Raw genomic sequence first — 23,304 nt, forward strand, 5'->3', positions numbered from 1 at the left:
CCTAGCTTCCTTTGTCACGTCCTCTCCCTTGGTGCAGCGTTAACCCCAGACGCCTCCTTCCGGTATCTGGGCCTAGCTTCCTTTGTCACGTCCTCTCCCTTGGTGCAGTGCTAACCCCAGACATCCCCTTCTGGTATCTGATCCTACAATCAATCACTAGTAGGCGGGCTGAGGAGGAGGGGCTAGGAAAGTATATAAGGGGCGGTAGGATCGGAGCTCGCTCTCTTGCTCCTGCTCTCTTGCTCCTGCTCTTGCTTTCCTGCTTGGCCTTGCTGTGATGGCCTCTGAATAAAGTTCGAGTGCTTGCACCTCCCGATCGGCTAGTCTCTATGTTTATCCAGGTGGGCTCCGAAGACTGGTAAGTATGACCTTGGCAGCCTGCTCCTGTTAGAAGGAGAGTGCACGGGGCGACCGGCACAAGTAACAATACCAATAGTATCTACCATATAGGATTATTATGAGATCAAATGAGATAAAGAAACTACACAATTGAGGCTCTTGTCATTGAAATCCATCATCTTGGAGGAGCCAAGGGACAACAGGGAACTCTAAGCCCACCGAGTCATTTTAGGGCAGTCCCAAACCAGTGAATGAAACTTAATCAGGAGTTGGCCTTTGGACTCCTGACAAGGTGCCAGTGGAAGTGCCCACAAACTTTATGGGAAGAAGTATGGAGAAATAAAGATTGCAAAAAATGGCTTATCAGATTAACTCTAATTACTATTAATAAAGAAAACACATTTTTTTCCCAATACATTTAAGCATGCCTATTTATAGATTCTTCTTCTGAATTCATAGTTCTAATTGAGATACTCCCTGATCAAAAACCTTCAATGGCTCCCATTGCCAACAAAATAAAGTCAAAATCCCTTCTCTTGACATCCAAAGCCGTATGCAATTTGACCCCAATTTACCTTTCTAGCCTTATCTCATACGTGTCCTCTTCATGCACCACACTATCCAGTTGAACTCAGCATTCCTTGTACACCTCCTATGTTTCTACCCTCTTGAATTAATTGATATCTCTCCCTCATCTAAGGGTATTGGAGTTTGACTGGTCCCCTAAGGCCCTGTTCAATGAAGTCTTCTGCATCTCCTTCAGACTGACTTAATCTCATAACTCTTCTGAATTCAAGACAGAAATAGGTATAATTTGTGTACTTATAGTTATTTGAATATATCTCATCTCCCTTACATAGCACGGTAGTGGAAAGAATACTGGATTTGAAGTCAGAGGACCTGGGCTGGAATCCTTGTTTCATCACACTGAGTGACAGAGGGCAAATCATTTAACTTCTCTAGAGTTTAGTTTCTTCATCTATAAAATGAAGAAGTTGAACTAGATTATCTCTAAAGTCCCTTTTAGCTCTAAATCTTATAATATGTAAAATGGGAATAATAATTACCTTTATTACTTAACTCATGAGGTTGTTGTGGGGGGAAAATGCTTTAAATACCTTAAAATATGAAAATGTGAGCTATGAGCACTTGGAAGAGAAAGATCATGTTTTCTCTTTTTCTGTATCCTCTATATCAGAGGTATTACACATGACTTTCAGGCTATATGTAGCCCACAATACTCCAGACTATGACCAGAACCAAATTAAAATGTCATTGGAAAATATTTGGTATTCTAAGATTAAAAAAAATGATCCTTATGTATGATTTACTGGCTTATTTCTTCTATTTAAGTTTGACAGCACCACTCCACAACTGACTAAACCTGTTATAAAGTGAACATCAAATTGTATTCTTTTTTTTTTTTAGTGGGGGGAGGCAATCAGGGTTAAGTGACTTGCCCAGAGTCACACAGCTAGTAAGTGTCTGAGGCTGGATTTGAACACAGGTCCTCTTGACTCGGGAGCTGGTACTCTATCTACTGCACCACCTAGCTGCCCCATCAAACTATATTCTTGACAATATTATTCCCTATTTTCTCTTGCAAGCACATGTCAGAGGTTATAAGATCATAGACCTAGAGCTGAAATGGACCTCAGATATCATCTTTTTTTTGAGGCCCAAGGTCACACAGGTAATAGGAATGACAGGGACTTGAACCTTGGTCCTCAGACTACGGAGGTAGCATTCTTCCCATGATAAACTCATAATCTGAAATCTCATCATGGAGATCATTTCAGCTTTGATACTCAACACCTCCCCAGTGCCCTCAGTTCCCTCTCCCTTCTGATTGGTTCCTCCAAAGCCTCCCTTTATAAAGGGCTCAGAATTTTGCAGCAAGCTTCATTTTCCACCAGCTTATGTAAGGGCTTGGTTCCTACTCCAAAATTCTTTTGTGTTTGTCTTCTTCTATTAAATTACTCCCCCCCCTTCCTTGAGATCAGTGATGGTTTTCCTTTTTTCTTATTTCTATCCTCAGAGCTTAGCACAGTGTCTGAAACATAGTAGGCACTTAATAAATGTTTATTGACTATTGACTATTTTACCAAGTTCTGGAATCCTAACCCAAAAGAGCATTATTCCCTTTTAAAGTAATCCTCTCAAGAGTCCACGCCTTTCTTTGTTTCTGAGTCAGACTGAAAAATACTGTTTCATCATGTTAATATTTCTCTCAAACACAAATTTTGTTCCTCTTCCCCAGAAAGATTAAGAACAAATATCATTTCTTCATTGCTTCTGTTAGTCAAACAATGTGAAACAACCTGTTTAAAGTGATCCTATCACCCCAAATTTTCTTTCAGGTTGACTCTGCTAAAATATAAATCTCCCCAATTCTCATACTGCTCTAACATTTTTTTTCAGTCCTGTAAATGAGTTTAGAACTGCATTATGTATTATCTTTAATGTCTTTTTTTTTAAACCTTTTGTTATTAATCAGAAATCCCACCTCTAGATAGCACCTTTTGTTCCATACACTATCCCAGTGTTTCTAATCAAAAAAACTTTTCTCAGGCCACCCTAAGCCTTTGGTCTCCCTGACCAGACTGTAAGATCCTTACCAGCACAGACAGGCTACCTTTTCTATTTATCAAATTATTTGTATCCCTAGGACTTAGCACAGAGCTCTGAGAGTAAATGATTAATACATGCTTTTTTATTCATTCTTTGACTTTGCTAAACATATGTAACATCTAACATTATCATTCATAGACTTAACTACACTCAGAATTTCACACTGTCATTACCTGTTGCTTGGAAGACTATTCCAATAATCCCCTAATTGGGCTACTTGTATCTTGTCTCTCCCCTTTCCCATCCATTCTCTGTGCAGCTACTAAAGTGATTTTCCTAAAGCTCATTTATGAAGGTGTCACCCCTCTGATCACAAAACTATAGCAGTTTCCTCTTGGCTTTGGGATAAAATAAAACTTGTCTGTTTGGTTTTTAAAACTGGCCACCACCTGGATCTAGCCTATCTATACAGGGCTGACACATTTTCTTTTCCTTTTAACACACCTTAAGCTCTAAATTCCACTTTGTCTCACTAACTTCCTCCTCAAAAAGTCTCCTACTTTTCTGCAAAGTTCAGCTCAAATGCTGCCTCCTTATTTGAGCAGTTACTATTGTCCTGCCCTTGAAAATTATTTTGTCTATATTTTGTATTTAATTTTCTATACCCATTGCTCCCTCCCCTTCCTCACCCCTGGTAGTAGGGGCAAGGACTGGTTTTTGGTTTTTTGCCTTTGTATCCTCAGCACCTAGTACATTTGGACTAGACCTATGATTTTATTGATATGTGGAATTCCCCAACAGGAAACTCCTGCCAACGTAGATAACTCAGGTTATTAAATGCCAAAGAGAGGAGTTTATATTTGATCCTAGAGGTAATAATGAACCACTAGAGATTAGTGAGTGAAGAAGTGACTCAGGTCAGACCTTTGCTTTAAGAATAGTCAACTGCCCTACAACTTAGAAGGAGGGAATAAGCATTTATGTAGCACCTCCTATGTGACAGGCACTGTACTAAGTAGTTTTTACAAATATTATCTAATTTGATTCTCACAACAATCATGCAAGGTAGATGTGATTATTATCCCCAATTTATAGTGAGGAAACTGAGGCAAACAGAGCTTAAGTGACTTGATCAGGGTCACATGGTATCTGAGACCAGATCTGAACTCATGTTTTTCTGACTTCAGGCCCAGCACTCTATTCACTGTTCCATGAACATAGTAGTAATAAATGTTCACGCAATTGAATTTTTTTGTGTGTTGTGAAACAATACATGCTTATCTTAAAACAGTCTATGGCTAATCAACAAGCATTTCTTATATGCTTAAGCAATGAGTAGTGGACAAAGAGCTGGCTTCTGAGTTAGAAAGATCTGGGTTCATTTCCTATCTCTACTACATACTGGCTGTGTGACCTTAGGCGAGTCATTTAACTTCTCAATGTACTAGGCAGGGGTTCTCAAACTTTTTGGTCTCTGGACCATTTAACATTCCTAAAAAATATTGAGTACTTTTGAGTCCTATTTGACTAAAGACTATTGAGCCTTTGTCCATGTGGTTTATCAATATTTGCCATATTAGAAATTAAAAGTTATTCATTCTTCAATATTTAATTATTAATTTATTTAATATAGCAATAATAAACCCACTACATGCTAATATAATAGTTTTATTAAAAGTAACTATATTTTCCAATTGTTTTACATGTTTTTGCAAATCTCTTTAAAGTCAGATTTACTAGAAAGCTAGATTCTCATATCTGCTTCTCCATTCAGTCTGTTTCAATATGTTGTTTTGGTTGAGGTATATGAAGAAAATCTGGCCTCATGTCTCATAGTTTGAAAAGGGAGGAATATAATGGGCAATGTCTTAGTATTATTATGAAGATAGCTTTGACCTCGAGGATCCCCTAAAAGAATCTCAGGGATACCCAGGGGACCATGGATCACACTTAGAGAATCATTGCTCAGAGAAGGTGCCTACTTGCATTGGTAGAAGGAGTTTCCTCATCTGGGAGTTCCCTATATCAGGTAAATCACAGGGCCTTTCCCTACCTCTATTTCTATGTACCAGGCACTACAATAAGTCTTTGGGATATAAAGAAAAAGAGAAAGCAGTTCTGACCCTCAAGGAATTTACATTCCATTGAGGGAGACAATATTATTTAAATAGGTGTATAAGAAACAGGTGGCCCAGGGGATACAACACAGCCCCTGGAGTTGGGAGGACCTGAGTTCAATTCCAGCCACAGACACTTACTAGCTGGGTGACCCTGGGCAAGTCTCTTAATTTTATTTGTCTCAGTTTCCTTATTTGTAAAATGAGCTGAAAAGGAAATGGCAAACCCCTCTAGTATCTTTGGCAAGAAAACCCCAAATGGGGTCAGGGAGAGTTGGATATGACTGAAATGACTCATCATTGGACAACAAAAAAATACATATGGAGTAGATAGATAGTACCTTTAGAGGGCACATCCCTAAAAGCTTGGGTGGGGAAGAAAGTGAGTAAGAGGTGGAATGGGTAATGGGAAAAACATCTTATAGAAGGTGATGTTTGACCTGAGCCTTAACAAAGAAAACAAGGGATTGCTTCTAAGAGACAGAGGTAAGAAGGGAGAGCATTCTAGACATGGAAATAGCCAGTGCAAAAATCACCAAAATAGGAAATGGCATGTGTGAGTAAGTAAGTAGGCTAGTATGACTGGGCCTTAGATTACTAGAGGGAATGATGTATAAGAAGAATGTAAAGATAAGAAGGGGTTAGGTTGTGCAGGAGCTATTGCAATAGTCCGTGCAAGAAGAGATGATGAGATGCTGAACCAGGGTTATGGCCTTGTAAGTGGAGAGAGCAAGAGATGTCACAGATATATAAATACAAAAGCAATGTCACAGAAATCGTAAAATTTTGGATATGTGATGTGAGAATAGGCAGACCAAGATGACATTGAACTTGACAACCTGGGTAAGTAGGAGGATGGTGGTGCCCTCTACATTGATAGGGAAGTTCAGAAAGAAGCAGGCTTTAGAGGGGGAAATAATGAGTTATATTCTGGACAAGGGGAGTTTGAGATGTTTATGGGACATCCAATTTGAAATGACTAGTAGACAATTCACAAAGTAGTACTAGAATTTAGGAATTAGGAATTTAGGAATTCGGGATGGGGATATAATTGGGAATCATCTGTATATAGACAGGATAATTGATCCAATAGGAGCTGATGAGATCACCAAGTGAAAGTGTAAGGGGAAAAGGAAAGTAAGCTGGGTAAAGTGTTTTGGGAGTAAACCAACAGTTAGTGCTCATAATGTGGATGAAGGTCCAGCAGAAGAAAATGAAGGGTAGTGACCAAAAGTGACCAAAAGAAAGTCAATCCAGAGAAGAGGTGATCAACAATACCAAAGGATGCAGTTAGGTCAAGAAGTATGAGGATTGAGAGACTTATTAGAATTAGCAATTAAGAGATCATTGGCAACTTTGGAGGACAGAAGTCAAATTATATGTGTTTTAAATGAGAGGAGAAAAAAGTAGAGGTACTATTTTCTCAAGAAGTTTAACTGATCAGGGAAGGAGATATTGGGAGATAGCTAGAAGGGATGGTTCACTAACTGCTAGTGCCAGCACTGTGTCAAGCAGTGATACATAAATACAAAAGCAAAGATAGTCCCTGCCCTTAAGGAGCTTACAAATTCTAAGGGGAGAAACAAAACAAATAAAGGAATGGTGACCTGAGAGAAGCACTTTGGTCTTGAAAGTTACTGGAATGGTGAGTGGGGCCCTAGAAGAGTAGATGTCATACTCCATACAGAAACAATGGCAGTGTGGATTTGATTCTGGCTAATGGTCCCAGAAGTGGAAAGTGGGGCTAAGGGGAAAGAGAAGGGTCTATAAATGGGAGGTTAGGCTATGTAGCAAAAGAAGGAGTGAAGTGAAGCATAAGTGGAGCAGCTGTCAATCAAGAGAGTGAATTCCTCCTAGCAGAAATTCCTCCAGTGAATGGTATCTGGAAATGTGAGAGATGAGGAGGTTGGCATGAAGGAGGAGACAGTAATATATATTAAGGGTACAAGATAAATTGGAGCCATACTATAAATGGCACAAAAGCCAAACAAGAGGGAAGAGAAAGCTAATAGAGGTTTTTAACTGAGGAAGTGACATGTCTAGACCTGTCCCTTATGAATATAATTTTGATAATGGTGTAAAGCAATGATGTTCATGATATACAGGCATACACATTATATTTTTAGGCAGCTGTCAAGATTAAAATATGCTATAATAATTTATTATATATGGTTACTATGATATAATAGTTACTGTTCATGCATGTAGTAAAATCAATTATTTAATTATGATTATTTAAATCCTTGTTTATTAATTATAATTCAACATTATTAATTATTAAGAAAGAAAAGTAATAAGAAAAACAAATGACATACAATTAAGAGGATTTAGCCCGATTTAAGCCAGCTTTTGAAAATAAAAAATGAGAAATGGACAATAGAAATATAGTTTATCTATAATCATTTCATCTAGAAGTTAAGCCAACGCAAATTAATTGCTACCTGGAGACCAAAACAGCCCAGAAAGCCCCTTAATCAGCAAACATTTTATTTGTCAAACAGAGAGATAGCTGTCAAAGAAAGATAAAAGGTTACAATAAAAACTTATTTATAAAATCTTACAAAGAAAAATAATGGACCATTATGAATGGTGTAATTTCATAAAGGAGAAATAGTAGAGGATAAAAACCAGTCTAAATAAAGCTCAGCAAGATATTTAACTAAGCAAAGTCATCCCAAGGGCATTCAAGGTTATAGATAGAGAACTACGAACAGAAGAAAAGTGGAAAAGACTTGCAAAAATTATAACAATAAATGCTGTCTTCATCAAGAATAGAAGAATTACATCACTTGGAACCAAACATCATAATTCCTGAGGACTGCTTATAAAGGAAATCGTAATGGTACTAAAGAGAATGTAGATGGGAAAAGCAACTTGATTAGAACAAGTAGAGATTTGTGCTGAAGGAGATACAATTGTGAGGATGTAAAGGGATCAATTTATAAGGTGTTTTAAAAGGAAGGGAAGATAGTTGCATGCTTCAGCCAGCTTGTTCTGGCTTGAGAGAGTTTTGGGGAATTTGGTGACCTTACATTCATAAGACACAGCCAGAGCACACACAGTTTAGTCAACTCCTGTACCTGTAGTGTTATTTGTTGTTTTAAAAGAATTAGTGTCAGCCATAGCTGAATGTATTTTCAATACATTATGATCTACTTTAAATTTCTGCAGACTTAATAGTGAATAATTGAAAGTGAACTTACTTTTCATTTTGTACTGATGGTGCTAACACAATACTCAGAAGAAAGTCTGGAGTAGCTACAAAGTTGTAAGAAAAAATTTTAAATTATCATCTGGTACTGCATAAATCATTGGTTGTTATTATTAATAATGATAATAATAGCTAGCTTTTATGTAGTGCTTTTTTTTTTTTTTTTTTTTTGGTTAGGCAATGGGGTTATGTGACTTGCCCAGGGTCACACAGCTAGTAAGTGTTATGTGTCTGAGGCCGGATTTGAGCTCAGGTCCTTCTGACTCCAAGGCTGGTTCTGTATCCACTGCACCACCTAGCTGCTCCTTATGTAGTGCTTTAATGTCTGCAAAGCACTTTTCATATTGTTAACCCATTTAATCCTCAGGAGATAAGTACTACCATTATTTCACTTTTATATTTGAGAAAACTGTGGCACTTGAAGTTAAGCAACTTGTCCAGGGTCACAGAATGAGGGAATGCCTGAGGCAGGATTCAAACTCAGGTCTTTCCTGGCTCAGTCTTGTGCTCTATCCACTGAACCATAGCTACAATTATCACCGAATGATTCAATATAAAAAATAAAACAAGTTGATTGTTTTAAAATATTTCTGCATAAAATTTATTCTAACATTACCAGTCTAATAAAAATCAAAGTGAATTAGAAACTATAGCTAAATTATTTAATTTAGAATTATTAAAATTGATGGAATATGGGGCAGAGATGGGTGTCATGCAATTTGTGAGCTCCTACCACTGTATGGCATGAATGCCCTGCCTTATATGTGTTTCTTTCTCTTCCTTCTTATTCTGGATTGGCAAAAAGATGAGTTAATATTAACTTCTTGCAAATCCTCTCTTTATTAATTGACATTCTTGAAGAATTTTTCACTACTTTCAACTGCATTACAGTCAAGATCAAGTAACAGTTAGAAAGCAGAAAAATTAATTAAACATATTACAAGAACTTTGGAAATTTCAAAGATTGGTACTAGAATACATGACTTTCAGATTGAAGATTTTATTGTCAGGTAAATTTAGAGACATTGCATTTAATAAAAATAATAAATGTAATGTTCTTTTTAGGAATGTTACTAGAAAATATAATTCATCACATAAACTTACATCTTTTTTTGGACAGCAACATCAATAAAAGCATCTTTATTAGACCCATCTAATAAATGTTTAAGTGCCTTTTTGTTGTCATTACAGTTGTTTTTCAGTTGTGTTCAACTCTTCATAACCCCATTTGGGGTTTTCTTAGCAAAGATACTGGAGTAGTTTGCCATTTCCTTCTCTAGTTCATTTTACAGATAAGGAAACTGAGGCAAATAGGGTGATGTGACTTGCCAGGGTCACACAGCTAGTAAATGTCTGAGGCCAGATTTGAACTCAGGAAAATGAGTCTTCCTGACTCCAGGCCCAGTACTCAAGCCATTACACAACCTAGTTGCCCCTACTTGGCCTTATGAAAACCTAAATTCATCATGAATAACTGTTGAAAAAATATATATCATTTAAGTGAAATTATAAAAGATTAAATTGATTTAAACAATTTTCTGAACTTTGTAGATAATAATGTAGAATCAACTATTCCAATTCCTGAAACTTTACAAAAAGCTAAAAAGATAGTTAGCATGCCTTTGATTAGTAGTGCTGAAGCTAAAAGGTTTCTGAACATAAAGGTTAATGAATGCAATTTATGCAGGAGGACATGCTCCATGTTGACTCCAGATCCATGAGTTCAGCAAAAATCAAATGCACAAAAGTATCCTGTGAGAATCAACTGACTAAATGGAATTTATAATAAAGAGTGTTGTATGTTTTATTATTATTTGTAAATCATATACTACAGACTTTATATCAGTAAAATTTATAATAAGTATACATACATATATAAACATATATGTATATGTATGCAGTTTTTCAAGAGAGCCAGTTGTTAAACATTAACCAGCACACTACTGGAAGATACCAAAACTCAGAAAAATCTCTTACTTTTATTGACTTAATAAAAAGGTGATATAGGAAACATTAACAACCACCTATATGCCTATTTTCCAACCTATACAACATCTATATAAGGGTTATTTATACATGAACTGAGGGATCCTCAATGAGTAGGGAATAAGCAGGATTTCATAAATGACAATCATATCTTGATCTTCTCACAGCTGATTAAAAACAGAGAATATGAGATCTCATTTTGCTTCTTGTTTGTTGATTATGAAAAAGCAATCATTCAGTAGAAAAAAACACCACTTTATAACAGGATATTTCCCATTCATAAAGCAAAATCATTCAAAGATGATCTAACAGAAACAACCCTGTCCAATAACAAGATGACATATCCTCACCAAAAGTATCCATCATAGTGAAAAAGGAGATCCAGCTCTGAGTTCAGGTAAAGAAGGGATTCTTGTGAATGGTGAGGAGATATCCCTCTTTGGGAATGAGGTTGTGTTGATTCCATCAAGTCCTAGGACATTGCAGTCTCCTGGAAGAGATCTGTGTTGATTTGAAGGAGCTTGAGTCTTTCCATACACACAGGAAAGATCTTACAGATGAAGTATATCTATTGCCCAGAATTCAACATGCATCTGAATGCACAATCTATAGAGTTTTTACAATGGTATGTATATCTGCAACAAAAAAAAAATGTAGGTGGATAATGAGCTAAAAAGAAAGAGGAAAAAAAGTGAGCAGGGTTGATTTTGGTTCACTGAAAAGCACTTTTATTGATCCCAAGCTTCTTTAAACAGCAAAGGTGCATCTTTTTAATACAAAGACTTTACCAATGTTGCTATATGGCAGTAAGACCTATGACAACATTGTCTCTGAAGAACTCATCAGAGGGCAATGGAAGGGCGCATGGTGGATACGAGCAGCCTGCAAGAGCAAAGAGGAACTCTGAAGAAGAGCAAGATTAGGGGGTGTCACCCAGGACCTCACAAAGTTGGAGGGGCCAAGGAGCTTGATGTGTCATTGATGGTGTCATCCTCAAGCGTGGTAAGAGTGAGGGGTAACAAGTGGAAGTCGGAGTGTTCCACTGGTATGCTCATAATGCTGAGAGAAGAATGAGGAAGGCCTCCAGGATACTGGGTAGAATTTTTGTGAGGCTATAGATGAGAGTCACAGAGGACAGGCAGGCATGGATGGGTTGCAGTCCACACAGGTGGCAACTCCTGAATTGATAAGTTCCCAGATACAGTTGAATATCTGAATAAAAAATGGAGGGGACAAGAGATACTGATGGCAGGGAAACTCATTAAGACCCTCTCCTCTCCCCCTTTTAGTCTTCCTTTCAGAATCTGGAATTTTGTTTTGCTTGTAACTTGTGATGTTATTTCTTTCTTAACCCATTCCTTCCAGTGGTGGGAGCAATATACTAATCCCTTCGTCCATAGAAGTTAGGCTAGTTTTTTCTTAAAAGGTATTGAAACCATCCTTGAGATTTGATTGGCTCAGGGGACTAAAGACTCTGGCTATTGACATCACCTCCTAGTTACCTCAGTACAAAACAGCCATGAGGAACTCAGTTTAATCAACTCAAAATGTCCTCAACATCTATTCCTGGTTGAATATTCTTTTCCTAAGGCTAAGCAAATTTCCTTTAATTAAGTGTTGAATAATGTGTGAATGTCTAATTTTTCCCCAATATCAAACATAAAATAAAGAAGGACTGAACTGAATCAGGCTCAGCCCAGAATACTCCTTTATGATGCTTTGTTTCTCTGTTGAGTTTAATATATTTTTACATCAAATTTTGTGTCTGTGTGTTCAACCCTCCTCTATCGGTTTCATATAAGAGTCAGGTTCGTTTGCTCCTCAATCACCCTTAGCCCTTCCTCCATATTTTTATATTTATCTCACATATTCACTTGCTATGAGAAATAGCAAGTTCTACTCTGTTCTTCCTTATTTCTAAACTAGTATATTTCTCCTTTTACTTTTCCTCCTTCAAATTCTCAGTACAGAATCAACTTGTACCCAGGTTCTGTGTTTTTCTTATGTAACTCTTTTAATACTGGTTGAAGATGTCCTCAACACCATTTGAAGACATTATGATTCTGAAGGGACATTTGTTTCTACTCCCCCATTAGAATGTTAGCATTACATTATCAAGTGAAAAAAAAAAAAAGGCATGGTTTTCAGGGAGTCCAGTGATTCTTGACCTGTTTTCCAGGTCACTGTTTTTTTTGTATCAGATAGCTTATATTTTCTTCTACTTTTTAGTCTTTTGATTTTGTTCTAATATTTTTCACTATTTCACAGAGTCATTGATTTCTATTTGATCTATTCCAGCTTTCAAGGAGTCCCCTTACTTGAATAAGGTTTATAGACCTTTCTTTTCTAAGCTACTTATTCTCTTTCCAATTCTTCAAAGGCTATTCTTTCACTTTTTATCTCTTCTATCATTTCTTCTAGGTATTAGTGTATTGTGGAAAATCCATTTCTTTCCTTTGGATATCTGATTGCTGATGTCATGGAGTTATATTCACAATAACCTTTTTTTAATATTGGATTTTTAAAAATACTCATCTCCTGAGCTTTAGTTTATGAATTAGGCTTTATGCTATTACTAGACTCAGCCTTATGAAGCACTTTTGGGTAGGCATGGTTTACTCAACTTGATCTTGCCCTGGATCCCTTCAGTTCTTGAACTGATCTCTACCTCTCAGGGTTTAGCTTCCTTGGATATTCAAGGTTATCTCTGGACAGCATTATGGACTTTGGAGTTCTTGGGCCTACGTTGTCCAGATCTATGCTTTATAACACAGGGTGTGGTTGGTACCTAAGCTGGTTATTTCCCACTATGGCTCCCTGTGGTTTCCAGGGTCCATACCTTGAGGGTTTTTTTGATCATTCTGGGACTTATAAAGGGGAGGCTTATTGTAGCCCTTGGATACAGAGATTTGTAGGCTACCTATATCTGACCTCTGGTTATGCTGGTATTCATTTTGCCGGAGGGATTCCCTTTTCCTATTGCCTCTGGATTCCTGACTGATGTTTTATGCAGTTCAACAGAGGAAAATGTCATATACACACATTCTCATTAAAATTCTTGGTCATTTATTTGGTCTGGCATGAACTTCAGGTTTGTAATAGCCATTTGGCCAGAATATCAGTGGTCATTTCTCAGGTGATTGCCTCGGAACCAGATACTCATGGAAACATCAGTGGTAAAGTAGAAAGATCAAAGACCTAGGATCCAATCCTAGCTCTGGCCTTTCAAAATTGTTCTTTTGAAGGACACCAAAAAACTTCCTAATCACCAAATACAATAGCATTTTTCCAGTCCTCATCTTCCATGACTTTCCTACAGCTTTGACATTGTTGGTCCCACCTTTTCTTGGCTTTAAAAACACTACACTCCTAGTTCTCCTACCATCTAATTGTTCCTTCTTTGTTTTCTCCTTCTTTCACTAGCTTTTTATCCTTTTCCTGACATTTTAATGTTTTCTTCAAGTATCTATTCCATCTTCTGTCTCTCTGCCTTTGCACATACTTGGAATGTACTCCCTTCCTCACCTTGACCTCTTAGAATCTCTATTTTCCTTTAAGACTCAGTGAAAGTGCCACCTTCTATATGAAGTCTTTCCTGATCCCTCAAGAAGTTAGTACCTTCTCTCTCAAGTTGCCTTTATATTTATTTGGTATTGTTCGAGATGGGCCTTATGTTAGCACTCTCTTCAAGCTCAAGGATGAGATGAAATGAGGCACTTGCAAGTCATTGAACAGTTAACAAAAGGAGTTTTAATTTTTCCTAACACAGTAAGGATATACAAGGATACAAGGGCACTAGGCTTTTCTAGACATGCTGTCTCCCCTTCCTCTCCTTAACCCCCACCTCATCTCCATACAGAAAACTCTTCTGTCAATAGAACAGGGTATGGTGATTTGAGTGATCTTCAGAAATCCACCAAATTGGAGCAGTCAGACTCCCCATAAGTGGGACTTTTAATGCCCTCAGGTAACCAGGAAACTGTGTCAGAAGAGGCAGAGGCCAATCAAATCCCAATGACAGCTTTGTTGGCTGTCGTAGAAAACCAGTTCCTATTCATGGAAAAATAAAGAAACCTGGTTCTATCACACATGTATACCTAAAAGATATGTACATGTTTGTTTCTCCAGGTAAACTATAAGCTCCTTGAGGGCACGGATTGTTAAACTTTTATCTATGGATTTCCAGTGTTTGGCATTAGTGTCCAGCACATAATAAGCACTTAATAAATGATTGCTATATTCTCTCTTTGGCAATTGTCATTGTCTCCCAAAGTTTTAACTGCCATTTCCATAGCGATGACTCCCAAATATTTATTTCCAGTTCTTACTTCTCTTATGAATACCAGCCTAGTCCTGCACCTTCAACTGCCTACAGTATAGTTGATTCTCCTGATTTCAGTCTTTGTTCATGGCATTGCCCACAAACATGTTTGTAATATTGGGGTCGCCTTTGACTTTTCCTGCTTTCTACCTCTCCATATCCAATTACAGGTCTTACTGATTCATTTTCTCTAATTCTTGTAGGTGTGGCATCAGTTTCTATTCTTCTTGATGTACTGTTCTAGTACGAGTCTCCTTCCCTAGATCACTCTAATAGCCTCCTCTAGGTCTTCTTATGTTTGCTTTCTTCCTTATACAATCATACTTAGTGTAATTGACGAAATAATTTTTCTAATGCCATGCCATTTCTCAAGAGTTTACATTGGTTCCCTGTTCCCTACTTTATTCAAACTGCTTATCCTGGCACTTAAGGACCTTTAGGTATCACCTTATCTTTTCAGCCTCAAACAGAGTCTTTTTGTCCTTCCAAAACATTCACTGCACTGTCACACCTCTAGACCCCTGTTCATATTGTTTCCTATGCTGGAATTAATTCCCTACTTCTTATCACATATTGCTTATCATTTATAGCCTAACTCAAATGATTCCTCCTTAAGTAACCTTTCCCTGGTTTCTCCAGTTTGTAATGACTTTTTCCTTCAGATATCACAGAGAACTGTTCTGTAATTCCATAATGTACTTAGAGGTAATATATGGTAACAACAGATCCCACACTTGGGCCCAGAGGAGCTGAGGCACTTGCTTTTCCCCCAAAGGGGCTCCTAGTTCTCAGTTCGTGCCTGAAGATCAAATTCAGTCCCAGAGGAACCTGGCAGAGCTCTATAAACAGGGCTTATGCTCTTTCTCATTGTCTCTGGCTTTTTATGCTCCCACCCTGGAGTCCTGGGGAAAAATCACTTAAAGCTCAGGTATGGATCATATCTAGGATGTCCTCAAAAAGAGAATAAAAAGGTACTCAATGTTAAGTCAAGAATCAATTTGTTTGCCAAGTACTGTGTGGTTTAGGACAGTTATTTATCACCCCCTCACAAAAGAATGAATGCTTAATACACAAAAGACTCACAAGCATTAACTGATAAAGACTTAATGCATAATATGATACTCTGTGAGGGACTGTCACGTGCGGCCAGTTCAATACTCCATAATTTCTATTATACTCTCCCTGGGAGTTTGGTACTTTAAACATTAATCAATTAGTGAGATTACAGAGCAACTATTTCACCTTCACTTTGGCTTTAGACTTTAAAATCTACTGAGTGTGTGGTTCTTTCAAGTTCAGTGGTTCGTCTTTTTTTTTTTTTTTTTTTTTTGGACACCTGCATACTTTCCAGTCATTGGGAGAACAAATAATGGGATGATAGCAACCTAAAGAGAAGCCCTTCAGCACTGAGCCAAATGTATCGTTAATTACCAGGGGAGGAGCGCAGCTCAGTTCCAAGGCTTTGCCCTTGGTTCACATGCAATAATATATGATATCTGTTAGTGGTCCCCATACTAGGATAGTGGAAGGTCCTCAAGGGCAGAAACTGTCCTAGCCACATTTGGAATCTCTCTCAGTACCTAACTCAGTGTTCTGTACACTTAATGTTTGCTGCATAGCATTGCCAATCTATCTCAGCCTCAGTTTCATCTGTTAAATGGATAAAACACCCAGGCCACCTGCATTCCAGGGTTGTAAGAATCACATTCATGTATGTAGTAAACCTTAAGGCATTACAGAAATGTAAACTGTTAGTATCATTATGACAGGAACTTCTATCCATATTATATTTCAGTCCTCAAAATTGATTGGAAGTATCCACATTGATATGCCTCTGGGATCTTCCTAATATTAAGATAGCGTATGTGTATGTATGTATGTATGTATATATGGGGGAACTTATGTACATGGGTTATTGGGAGGGGTACATATGCACATGGGTTACAGCTAAAGAAGGTAGGACTGAGGGAGGGTAACTTTTACTTTCTTGTTCTTACGTTTTCAGTGTCTTCAAACAGTCCATGAGTTTATGGAAAAGCAGGGGGAAGAAAGAGAGATTAGTTCTACTTCTTGGTCACATTTTATTAATTTTAGAATAGTGGAGGCTATCCTTAACTAAAGGAACAGAACCCAGATTTTCTGAATCCTGGTTCAGGGCTTTCCACTATATCACTTTTGTCCTTCTCCAGCTACTACAACTTGAAACATGTTGGAACTTGTCCTTCATATCAACATTGCCTCCTTGGTTTCCATGAGTAACAAAAACTAGCTTCTTTTCTTCATGATTATAGCTTCTATAGTGAAGTACCATAATATGGCTTTCATGTTGTTAACTTCAAACATGTATATACCTATATACAAACCAAGTAAAACTGGATGAAGGTGTCATTCTAAAATAATTTTTAAAGCTAATATGAATCAGATTTTAAAAATATTTTCCCTCAATTACATGTTAAAACTATTTTTTACTTTTTTTTTTGTTTTGAGTTCTAAATGCTATCACTCCTCCTTACCCTCCTCCCTCTCTGAGACTGTAAGCAATCTGATATAGGTTATACATGTGCAATCATGTAAAACATTTTCATAGTTGTAATTTTGTACAAGAAGACTTTAAAAAAAAGGTTGAAAGAAAATGAAAAATAGTATGCTCCAGTCTGTATTCAGACAATATCAGTTCTTTCTCTGGAGGCAGAAAGTGTGTTTCATCATGATTTGTCTCAGAACATAGTATTGCTTAGAATAACAAAGTCATTCACAATTCATCATACAATATTGTTGTTACTATGTACAACTTTCTCCTGGTTCTGCTTACTTCACTTTGCATCAGTTCATGAAAGTCTTTTCAGGTTTTTCTAAAATCATCCTGTTTGTCATTTCTTATAGCACAATAATAAAGCTAATGAATCAGATTTCTAAATTAGTCATCAATCAGCATTTATTAATTGCCTACTATATGTTTGGCACTGTGGTAAGCACAGATGGGCTAGTTACAAAGACAGAACAATAGTGTCTGCTTTTATTGGGAAGAGACAACATGTACACCTAAAAATATATATGGAATGCATAGAGAAAAAACTTTTTATGGTGGGGAGGCATAGCAGCTGGAGGGACCAGGAAGGGTTTCATGTAGAATGTAGCATTCAAGCTGGCACCAGCTTGGGGGATACCCGATGCAAATGTATGGAGAAAGGAGATGTAAAGTTGTGTGAAGACTAGTAAAACTAGTTGGGTTGAATTGTAAAGATCATGAAGGGAAGTAACGTATAAAGCTAGAAAGAGATTGAAGCCAGGTAGGGAAGGGTTCTAAATGTTAAACAGAGAAGTTTTGTTTAAAATAAGACTGGTAACTTTATTTCTAATTACTTCATAGCAATATTGAAAAGGACAGGAGCTGGGCTGAGGCTGGGCTGGGCTAAATGTTTTAAAGAGGGGAGTTTAAGTACCATTTTTCAAATTTGTCTAGGTGCTTTGGGGTCTTCTCTAGGTTGAAGCTTTCCAGTTTAATGAGAAGAGTTACTAACAGATTAATTACTAATAAAAATCATTATGGTAGCTATTTGAAGCAGAAGAGAGATTTGAGGCAGGAAGACGAGTTAGAAGTCTTTTTCAATAGTTGAGTTGATAAGAGCCTAAACATGGTGGTGGCCCTATGAGTGAAGAAAAGGGGACAGGTGCTAAGTGTTTCTAAAATAAAAAAAAAGACGATTCCAAAGGGTGAACTTCTGAGGTCAGTTGTTGCCTTATGTGGGAAGAGTTCTTTGTGCTCCCACCATTTTGGCAAACCACTCTGTACTTTTCTATCTAATTGCCTAGAGTCTCTTTCTAAGGGACTACTCAATAGTTTAAGGACAGGAATAACCAAAGCAAATGATTTTAATCAAATTTGGTACACTTAGGGTAATAACTAAGGGTAAGATAACTTAGGTTTGATGTGTGGTTCAGTTCACTACCTTGAAACAAAATAGTTAACCAATAAACATTTATTAAGTACCTATTATGTACCCCATGCAGTTCCTGCCATCAATGAAGTCACATTGTAATGAGGGAGACAACAAATATGTACAAACTACATACAGAATAAATAGGAAATAATTAACAGAAAGTACACACTAGAATTATGAAGGGTGGGGAAAGGCTTCCTATATTAGATGTGATTTTAGTTGGGACTTAAAGGAAGCCAGGAGAAAGAGATGAGGAGGGAGAGCATTCCAGGCTTAGGGGAAGGCCAAAGAAAATGCTTGGGGGTGAGAGATGGAGTATAATTAAAGTTTGTGGAACTGCAAAGGTTTTAAGTAAAGTATGAGAAGATTAGAAAGGTTGGAGGAGACCTAGTTATGAAAGGCTTTGAATACCAAAGGATTTTATATTTGATCTTGGAGATGACAGGGAGCTGCTGGAGTTTTGAGTATTTACTTACTAATAAAAGTTTTCATTGTGCATATATCACCTATAATTTTAGCAGATCTATATTAAATTTGTCATGTGCACAAGTTAAAGAGATATCTTAAAAAAAAGAGAAAATAAGTACAAAGGACAACATACATAGTAGGTAAAAACTATTCCTTTAAATATTGTGATAGATTATAGGATCACAAATTTAGGATTGGAAGGAGCCTTAGAAGTCATCCAATCTAACCCCCTTATTGTATGTATAATATATATTATCCAGGGGTGGGGAACCTTCCTTCTCCAGGCCACATGTGGCCCTCTAGGTCCTCAAGCATACAGTAAATCTTCCTTACTTACAAAATTTGCAACACATGCCATTTTATGTGATCATACTAAATAATGTTACAGAGTAGTTGATAGAGATTGCAGAAGCTGTAAATTTTGGGGGAAACCTGTGTACTACTGAGCTCTAATTAAAAAAAAAAATTCTGAACTTAACACAAGGATTGCTTATGACCCTTCAGATCTCTATTATGTATCACTTTTTTCTAAGTATATAAGTTCAAATCATATCTTTCAAAGCTATCTTGCCTGTCTGTGCTTCTTTCTAATCTTCCTTTTGTTCTCTGCATTAAAAGTCTCAATGACAGTCTTTTCTTTTTTTCTTTGCTACTCTCTATCCCTTCTCATCCTTTTATCTCCCATGAAGATGGAAAAAGTCCTTGAAAAAATAGGCGCAGTTAACCAAAAAAAGTTCCATATTGGCTGTCTGAAAATGTTCTGTATTTTGAGTACATTTCCTGTTAAGTTGTGGGTAGCATACTTCATCATTACTCCTGTTAATAGTCAATAAACATTGAATACCTATTATATGCCACACACTAGGCTAAGGGCTGGAGATACAAATAAAGATGAGATCCCTGCTTTCAAGGAGCTCACAAGCTTAATGGTGGAAACAATGTGTGAACAACTGTATACAAGCAGACTATATATAGGATAAATAGGAAATAATGAACAGAGGCCAGACACTACAATTAAGAAAGATCAGGAAAGGCATGATTTCATCTGGGGACTAAAATTACCCAGCTAGTAGCCACAGTAGTCAGGAGGGAGAGGAAGGAAAGCATTCCAGGCTTAGGGTGGGGGTTGCAGGGTAGAGACATCCAGGGAAAATACTCTGGGGTGGGAGATGGGAGGGAAGTGTGTGAGGTACAGCAAGGAGGCCAGGGTCACTGGATGGAAGAGTAAATAGAGTTTGGGGGAAGGGGATTATAAGGTATAAGAAGACTGTAAAGTTGGGTGGGGGGCAGGGTAGATTATGAAGGGCTTTGATCGCCAAACAGAAGATTTTATATCTAATCCACTGGTGTTTACTCTTACTCTGGATATATAATTAATATAATATAACATAACATAACATAATATAATATGTGCATGAAAGAGACATGGTAAGGCCTGCATTTTATAAAGATCACTTTGGCAGTTGAGTGGTATGTGGTAGAATCATAACTTCTTGTTTTCACTGACCAGAATAAGCTGATAATGCAGTATTTATTTATTGTCGAAACAACTGGGATTAAGTGACTTGCCTAGGGTCACACAGCTAATAAGTGTTAAGTGTCTGAGGTTCAATTTTAACTCAGGTCCTCCTGACTCCACTGCTAGTGCTTTGATCCACTGCTCCACCTAGCCCCTAGAGCAGTATTTTCAATAAATATGATAGTTTCTTTTATTTTGAGGCTGGTTTGCAAACCTTACAACATAAAAAGGTATAAGTCTGCAGCTAGGTGAATTCAAATCCAACCTCAGACTCTCACTAAACTAAAACTGTGTGCCCCTAACCAAGTTACTTTACCTTTTTTTGCCCCAGTTTCCTCATCTGTAAAATAGGGATAATAATAACACCCACTTAATGGGATCGTGAAGATCAAATGAGATAGTAATTGTAAAATGCTTAGCACGGCACCTTCCACACAGTAAGCCATGTATAAATGTTAGTTATTATTACTACTAGTTGTAGTTGTGACTAGCTTATATTTTATAGTGGAAAATTCAACTTTAATATGAATGGCTTGCATATGTACGGTACTAGGCAACAAGGAAGGTTACATAGGAAATAAATACCACAGAGCTTTGTCTCAGAGAATTTATCTTCTCATAGAGTAAATGCAAATACAGGTAAATGGTAACTGCCAAAAGCAAATTTAAAAATACGATTGAAAACGAACAGTACAAACTTGCATACATTTATATAGGAAGATGTTTTCCAAACAATTCAGAATCTTAGCACATCAGGAAAATCGAAATTTGTTCGGCATCTGTTAAAATGTAGCAGACCTCTACAAGCCCCGACATATCTCGGACTGGTGCTTTGGGTATTTATATACCTATTTGAACTCATTCATTCGACAAAATAAAAACAAAACTGGCGCCTCTGTACTTCGTTATTTTGTCAAGTGGGCTTTCGTTGAAAAGACGGCTTATTGTTTCTAAGCGCTTCACAGCAATATTGAAAAGGGGCGAAGGTTGTAGTAAACGTTTTAAAAAGCCAAGTTCAAGTGCTTCTCCCACGATTTGCCAGAATGCAAGTAGGGCGATTTATTCGGGGCCAAAACCAAATGCAATAATGCGCTCAGTTTTGCCAATTCGATGTGGCCACGAATGACCAGGCAGTTTCTGCATTAAGGAGACTGAGGATAAGGCAGGAGCTACTCTTTAGAGTAGGAGATTTTAACCTAGGATCTGTGAATTTATGATAAAAGTAACTGGTTTCATCTGTAATACTGAGCATTTTATACATTTAAAAACATTGAGGCGTCCATAAGCGTCACCAGACTGCTAAAAGGGTCCACGAGACAAAAATACGTTAAGATCCTCTTGGTTTGGAGGGGCTGGGGTCACACCGGTATTAGCCAGCACGTGAAAGCGAGTTCACCTAAAAGGAATGCAGAAACACTGGGTTTCTCGGGAAAGGGCAGGTGAATGGGGATAATGGAGTTGTCTAAGCATCTCCCCCTTCCCCAAGGCGGGGCGGGGTCTTCTCCTGGATCCAGAGTCGGGAATGAAGCTGGGCAGTGGTGTGGCGGAGGAGTGGGGATGGGGTCACCGCCGGGATCGCGCCACGCCCCCATCCCCCACAGCTCCAAGAAAACGATCAAAGAGCCGCCATTGGGCGCAAGACGTCAGCGCCGGCCACGTGGCGTGGCAATGCTCGAGGCCGTCCGGGCGTCTCTTGCCCCAGCCAAATCAGGAGGCCGGGAGCGGCGAGCGAAGAGCCGGGCTGGAAGCTACGGGCGCCGGGGCCTCCGGTGGCTCGGAAATGTCGGGCTCAAGGCGGCTGGCCTCCCCTTTTCGGCCCTGGCCCTCCGCATCGCAGGATCCTACGCGCTAGACTGGCTTTGCCCTCCCAGCCTCGTGGGGCCGCGCTGCTGCCGTCTAACAACAACCTGTCATTCCCCTCTTGCTCCGCTAGGGTAAAAGGGGCGGGGCCCGCCAAAGCTCCTCCTCCTCACGGAGGAGGCCTAGTCTGGGCCTCCACCGCCCCTGCGGGGCCTGCGGGACTAGCTCCGCCCCTTCAGCCATCGCCGCCGCCGTGTCCTCCTGCGCCACAATCGGTAGCGGCCGCGCCCCCCGCCGCCTCCGCTAGGAACCTGAAGCTGACGCGCGTCCCGGTGCGCAGTGAGGTTCGGCCGCGTGCGCGTGGAGGCTTGGGAGCCCGTCGTCTCTTCGGATAACTGCGTTTCCTCCCCGCGAAGGAGCGCCGAGGGCGCGGAAGTGACGTGAAGAGATGGGGGAGAGACTCGTTTGAATCCGTTCCCGGGTGATCCTCGCCCGCCCCTTCGCCGCCGCTGCCTCTTCGTTTCCCTCCGGAAGGTCGGCAGCCGTCGCGTCGCCTCCGCCGCCAAGGCCGCGGGTCCTCGGTGGCTGGACCGCCGCTTCTCCCCCCCCCCCCCCCCCGCCCCTGCCACCGGCGGGCGGCTGGAGCTGTAACAGGCGACGCCGCGAGGGGAGCTCGAGCTGCGGCGCCACTGAGAGGGGCGGCCTCCGCCGCCGCCAGCGCTCCCGTCTTGTCTCCTCCCCCCAAATATGGCAGCGGCAGGCGGCGGCGGCGGCGGAGGCGGCGGCGGCGGCGGCAGCGGCGGCAGTAGCAGCAGCAGCGGCGGGCCGGCTGGAGGCGGCGGGAGCGGCCGCCGCACCGTGTTCCTGTTCGACCGGCGCGAGGAGAAGTCGGAGGTCGGGGAGCGCGCGCTGCACTTGGACGAGGGCGCCGTCTTCTCGAGCTTCCGCGGCGCCGTCTGTCAGGTGAGGAGGCAGCGCAGGAGGGGACGGGGCGGACGGGCGAATGAGGTGCGGAGCCAGGCTGCGGCCCG

At 39.4% G+C, this 23,304-nt stretch overlaps 1 protein-coding gene across 3 annotated transcripts in view; it reads left to right on the forward strand.

The window, feature by feature from the left end:
- The first annotated feature begins 23,020 nt into the window (after nt 1-23,020).
- The window catches only part of LOC114031915 (structural maintenance of chromosomes flexible hinge domain-containing protein 1-like), a 182,174-nt gene continuing 181,890 nt past the window's right edge, over nt 23,021-23,304 (forward strand). For all 3 annotated transcript variants that reach the window (XM_027847122.1, XM_027847123.1, XM_027847124.1), the window contains exon 1: nt 23,021-23,236. In XM_027847122.1, the coding sequence (XP_027702923.1) occupies nt 23,021-23,236 (216 nt within the window). The remainder of the gene's footprint in view (nt 23,237-23,304) is intronic.

Source organism: Vombatus ursinus, unplaced genomic scaffold (assembly GCF_900497805.2).
Source record: "Vombatus ursinus unplaced genomic scaffold, bare-nosed wombat genome assembly UNPS02015255.1, whole genome shotgun sequence".
Lineage (NCBI taxonomy): Eukaryota > Metazoa > Chordata > Mammalia > Diprotodontia > Vombatidae > Vombatus > Vombatus ursinus.